Raw genomic sequence first — 6,356 nt, forward strand, 5'->3', positions numbered from 1 at the left:
TAATCATCTCTTTTAACATTTTACGGATCATTATTTTTATCTCTAATTCATGGTGTAATGTTTTTAATTTTTTATCAATCTATATGAATTTGATAGAATATTAAAATTTGAATCCAACCACATAGAACATGGTAAAAATGATAGAGGACAATTATATTTTTAATAGAGTTATAGAAAATAAAAATAATTAAAGGAAAAATAAAAATTGAAATAAAATACCAAAAGTTTGTATCAATCTATATGAAATTGATCCAATCTAGTATTGAAATTTGAATCCAACCACAGAGAATAGGATAAAAATGATAGAAGACTAGTTGTTTTTCCCCATTTTCTAAGTATCTTTCAGTTGAGATGTTGTATTTTAAGAATCCAAACAACATAGAAATATCATTTGCTTGACAAAATAAAACTAAAAGATCTATATGCGTGTATATATATATATATGGAAGCTTATATCGTAAATCTTTGTATGTGTAGATGTTTAGACTATCAAAGGTTTTACCCTGTAGAGCCTGCCTGACGGCACAAGACGCTCTTCAGCCAACCAGCCAGCCAGCAAACAACTATAGAGGGGGGTCGTTATTGTCAAAGTGTCTAACAGTACCTCCTAGTAGCTTCCTATTTCTCTTTTGATGAGGCCGACCTTTTACTATCTGCAAAGTGGCCATCGATAGCGACGACAACTGCTTCTGCTCGGCATCCGTCGTTCTCGCCTTCCTTGACATACAATTTCCATAAAGCTATTTTAGAACATTGATTACAAGTTAAAGAAGTGGAAGTGGATTTTTTTTCCTTAGTCAATATAAAGATAAGAAACACAGAAGGAAATTCACGAAATCCAACCTCTTTCAAAGACAGCAAGATTACAAAACATCCATAGTACTCTTACTCCTTAAAGAACAACTCGACGTGAAGCAATCAACTACAACTCAATCAATCTCAAAAAACACAACCAGGCTTTAAATAGCAAAGATCTCCTTACACTTGTTTTTGCCAGAGCATTATCCATACAATTGGCTTGCCGAAAAATAAGTATGAATTGAACACGCAACAGCTGATTAATACCACAGTCAATACTAATGCATAGACTCCGCAGCATCCACTGTCCTATCCAACAACCACTTCAAAACAACACACAAGCTAAATTCAATAACTAAAGGAACTTTCTGTTGGAACATTTTCAAGTATTTATAGTGTTGCAATAACTATAAACGAATGGGTGTAATTACTTAAAAGATAAATCTTTTGGTCATTGGTCAAAAGTTATATAATTTGATTTTGAAAAAGAATTATAACTATTCAAACAATATTACTTGAATAGTTTTAAAATTAAATGAATAACTATAAGTCTTTTAAAGATATTATGTAACACCCATATCATGTTCTGTTATCAGAATAGGGTTACGGAGTGTTACCGTACAAGTCGAAACATTTCACTTCAATTAGCATCCAATCATAAAAATAATTTCATAAATTCAAATAAGATTCAACATGAAATAAATCAAACATTTACGGGTTTTAAATCGAGCCTTTGAAACCTTAAAAATAAGTTACAAACATTCAGGGATCAAATCGAAACAAATTAGAATATTTAGGGAAAATTTTAAAACACATTCAGAATAGGGGTTACACGGCTGTGTGGCACTACCCAAGCTGTGTGGTGCAGGGACATGATCGTGTGGCCAACCGTATCCCAGACCGTGTATCATTCGAAATGAATCCACACGGTCGTGTCGCAGGCCGTGTGCTAGCTCGTGTAACAATCGAAATACCCTCACACGGTCGTGTCTCAAACCGTGTGGATACTACACTTAAACACGCTTAGGGCACGCCCGTATGGGTTGTCCGTGTATGACACACGGCCATGTGATAGCCCATGTCCCAGGCCGTGTGTATCCAAAATTGACCCAAAACATGCTCTTTTCTTCTCTCATATTCATTTGACACTTTCAATTTCAATCTACTGTACTCATATAATATAATCAATCCTAAGCCTAGCCAATATGTCATAATAGACACCTTATTATTTCGTTACAATTCACTTTCATATTTTCATATACAAAGCACAACTAACACATCAAAATTTTACATCTATGTTATTTCATATCAGTAGTCATCATAGTGTCATTGTAGTTCATTCTTGATAAAAAATTCTACCTAAGTAAAACATGCATACCTATATAGGTTATCCAAACACAAAAATACGAGTTAAATGTATAATTTGCACAAACCAAGTTCTTATGCATCATATCCAAAAGAAGTCCTTTTACATGCCATATATACCAAACCAAAATCTAAGTCTACCAAAAAATCTCGGATAGTGTGAGTCTTCGAGCTGATTCAATCTCCCGATCCATAAAACGTATCTACAAGAAACAAAACAAATAATACAAGCAAGCTTTCATAAAGCTTAGTAAGTTCGTCAATTGAACGGTAAAGCTTACTGAATCAACATAATAATAATTCAACTAAAAGATTAATGAACAGATTTCTTGTCAACGAGGTTATTATCAAAATTTCTATCAATCACAGCTCCCAACAAGTGAGTAATACTTAAACATTAGTTCAAATCAATTTTCCACATTTCAATAACATTCGTATTTCTTACTATCACAATGCATAATCTTTTTAACATGTAATAATAATACAATATTTACCACTTTCACACATATACTATTGCAAACCGCTTATCATTTCACACATCACATTTAGATCCTCATTTGTTTTCATCCGATGAAAACTGTAAAGATGATTAAAACCTCGGTACACGTTTCCTATTGTTCCATAGTCCAACTATGGTCTTACATATGCATTGCCACAGCCCTGCCATAGTTTTACGTGCATTGTGTCATAACTCAGTTATGGTCTTATCATCAAAATGCCTTAGCCCAGCTATGGTCATACATATAAACACTGTCATAGTCCAACCATGGTCAGACGTCCATAGTGCCATAACCCAGTTATGGTCTTATCATCAGAATGCCACAGCCTAGCTTTGGTCTTACATATATACACTGCCAAAGTCCAACCAAGGTCTTAAATACTTCAATTTATTTTAATTTATTTTCCTTTTGCTATGAATTAAATATTTTGTTAGAATTATAGTTTTCTTTTTATTTTCTATTATGCTAGAAAATTAAGTGGAAACATATGCAAAAAAAAATCAAGAATGTATATACCATAACTATTTTTCTTATGCTAAAAATTTATGTTATTCATATTATTTTCATGTCCAATCAATATTTTTTTTCTTATCTTATGACAGAAAATGAAGTGATAAAAGAAGCAAAAAAAATATCAAGAATACATGAAGAAGTTCCCGATACCGGAGTCGAACTCAGTGTCTGTTTCTCTCGAACCGTCATCATTTATCACATGGGAAAAACTAGGAGAATCAATGAAGCAAAAATATGAGCAACCATTGCATTATCTAACCCAAATTCTCTTGAAACAATGGGATGAATCAAGTGGCAATGGCATCAACAACAATAACATTGAAGTGATGATAATGAAGAAACAACCTATTGGCAATGTTATTGATCCACGCACAGCTGAAGCAACTGTGTGGGTTATAGAAAATTTCAATATGCAATTTGTCTCTCATCATTACATTTCTAAAATCTGGCTTTCCGATCGAAATTATCATCATTTTGTTGATGATTTGTAAAATTACTCATCCTTTAATTAGTGCTGAAAACTCAATTTTTATTAAAATTTTAAATAAAATGTTGTTTTTGTTCTGAGTTCAATTCTTGCAATTTTGATATATTGAACAATTGGGTTTGTCATCTTGTTCAAGATTTTGAGAACAAATTGTTAATTTGTGATAAAATGACTTATTCTATAACATTTTACGTATGACTAAAAGGAAAATAAATTTGCTCATTGAGAATGGGAATATATATGCATATATTTATATATTAATAGAGTATAAAATATGATTATCAAATTAAATAAATATCATATAAAAATTGCATAATTTTATACTCATTCGAATGATTTTTTTTAAATCAAGCTTAAAATAATTTAGGATATATATGGGAAAATCCACCTTAGAAAAGAAAAACCATAGTGAGAATTAAAGAAAGAAATGGGTGAGAAAAGGTAACATTTCACAAATAGTGACCCAAATTTTAAAAAAAAAAACCAAAAAAAAAAAAAAAAGACAGAGAGATGGGTTCACCCATGCTCAATGCCAGCTCAGAATCAATTAATTGCTAAATATTTTTTTGTCAATAAGTACTTTAAAATTGTTACCTTAAAAAGGTGTGCATATACCATAAATGGCTCAATATTTAATGTTTTAAACAAAAAGCTCTTAATCACTTCCAAATATTGTCAATTTTACTTTTTTAGATGCAAAGTAGATTTATATTTAAGATTACAATTACACGTATATGCAATACATATTTAAATAATTATCATTAGAATTAATTATTAAAAATACAATAAAATTAAATAATTTCAAAGAAATATTTGCCAGGTATTTATTAGATGTATATCAGCAATGAGAATCCGTTTGGATTTATTAGATGTATATCAGCAATAATAATATGTCCGTATTTGGACAAGAACTATAAAGTTTTTAATATCTTGGTTAATTTCAATTTAAATCCAATAATTTAAACTATTTTTTCTATTAAGTCCCTCCAAATATGTGTTACTCCTTAATTAACATCCACTTCTACTTTTTTAACTTGTTGTCCATGTTCTAAAATAGCTTTTGGGAAATTCTATATCAAGAACTAGTCATTTTATGGGAATTTTATTAAGATTTTTTAAAAAAATTAAATACAACTATTATACAATTTAAGTGTATAGATTTCTATATAGAAAACACATCACGAAATATATAATGATTCATTTACGTAAAAATTAATTCATCTACTACTAGACTAATTGCTCAATGCACCTTGCATAAAGATTTTAACCGTTTATCTACTATTAGATTAATTGCTATGTAATTGTTTGTCCTTGTCTTTTTTTAAATTAATTCATAATGCAATTGTTTAATTAATATTTTCATCTTTCCGATGCTTAAGTTAAAAACCAAAAGTTAAAAAAAACGTCTGCAAATTTTAAAATAAAAAAACACGTGGTACACAATTTTATGCAACGTACGTAATTTTATTCATGCATGCACGTTGCACGTCCAAATTGAGATAGGGGTATATCAATAAAAAACTATGCTTCCTCAACCAAATTATTGAATAATAGCTTAAATAAAAGAAATGAAACAACCTACTAGGACTAATTTAAAAACAAGAGGAAAATTAAGAGCAAAAACTGCAAAATCCTAAAAAAAGAGAAGCACACCAACCCTCTAAAGGCCTATAAATAGTGAAAAAAAAAAGCACTAGGCAACAACACATCCATAGACATTTTAGCATTAGCATTTTAGTGGTCATGACTTCAAGTGGTGAGTCAAGCTCAAGAAGGAATGCAACAATGGCAGATGCCGAACCAAAGCAATTGTCGCCGCTATCAATAATCACTTTGCAGAATATAAAAGATCGGCATCATCAAAAGAGAAACAGGAAGCTACCAGGAGGCACTGTTAGGTATTTTGACAATAACGAACCCCGCTATGGTTGGCTACTGAATGGTTGGTTGGCTGAAGAGCGTCGTGTGCCGTCAGGCAGGCTCTACAGGGTAAAACCTTTGATAATCACATGCACATAAATTTTATAGATCTTTTAGTTTTATTTTGTCAAGCAAATGATATATCTATGTTGTTTGGATTGTTAAAATACAACATCTCAACTTAAAAATACATAGAAAATGGGGAAAAACAAGTAGTCTTCTATCATTTTTATCCTATTTTATGTGGTTGGATTCAAATTTTAATACTAAATTCTATCAAATCCATATAGATTGATACAAAATTTTGAAATTTTATGTCTACCTTTTATTTTTCTTTACTTTTTTATAATTCAATTAAAAATATAATTGTTAAAGTATGATATTAAACTTAATAATTTTAAATTTTATATGCGTGTATATGCATTTATATTATGTAATTGAGATATATTTGTATCATGATATGTATTTTATTAAAAAAAATAAACTATAAATATATATGTGTAAAAAATACTTGAAAATACAGATAAATCTAAAATAATAAATTAAGATACACTAGTACTACCAATAAGGCCTTGGCGGCCGTGGCATTGTTGTAAAAGGTTGTGGCCCAGGCCTTGAAGGCTTGAGTTTGAGTCCCACCATCTACATGTGTGCTGTGTGGGTTTGTCCCTTACCTTGTGCCTATGACTTGTGTGGATTGTGTTTAGATTGTTGTTGTTGAAGATACACCATTTTGTATGTTTTGCAGTACATGAATATATAATGAAAATTTT

The 6,356-nt window shown here is 30.5% G+C and overlaps 1 protein-coding gene across 1 annotated transcript; it reads left to right on the forward strand.

Moving 5' to 3' along the window:
• Positions 1-3,307: 3,307 nt before the first annotated feature.
• Positions 3,308-3,667, forward strand: LOC105775679 (protein RDM1-like). Its single transcript, XM_012598168.1, has one exon. The coding sequence runs from the start codon at positions 3,308-3,310 to the stop codon at positions 3,665-3,667; it is 360 nt and encodes a 119-aa protein (XP_012453622.1).
• Positions 3,668-6,356: the final 2,689 nt, after the last annotated feature.

This window comes from Gossypium raimondii, chromosome 10, assembly GCF_025698545.1.
Source record: "Gossypium raimondii isolate GPD5lz chromosome 10, ASM2569854v1, whole genome shotgun sequence".
Taxonomy (NCBI): domain Eukaryota; kingdom Viridiplantae; phylum Streptophyta; class Magnoliopsida; order Malvales; family Malvaceae; genus Gossypium; species Gossypium raimondii.

What these genes read in the sequence shown, in the direction of transcription:
- LOC105775679 (XM_012598168.1), top strand. Translation starts at nt 3,308, where the DNA reads ATGAAGAAGTTCCCGATACCGGAGTCGAACTCAGTGTCTGTTTCTCTC.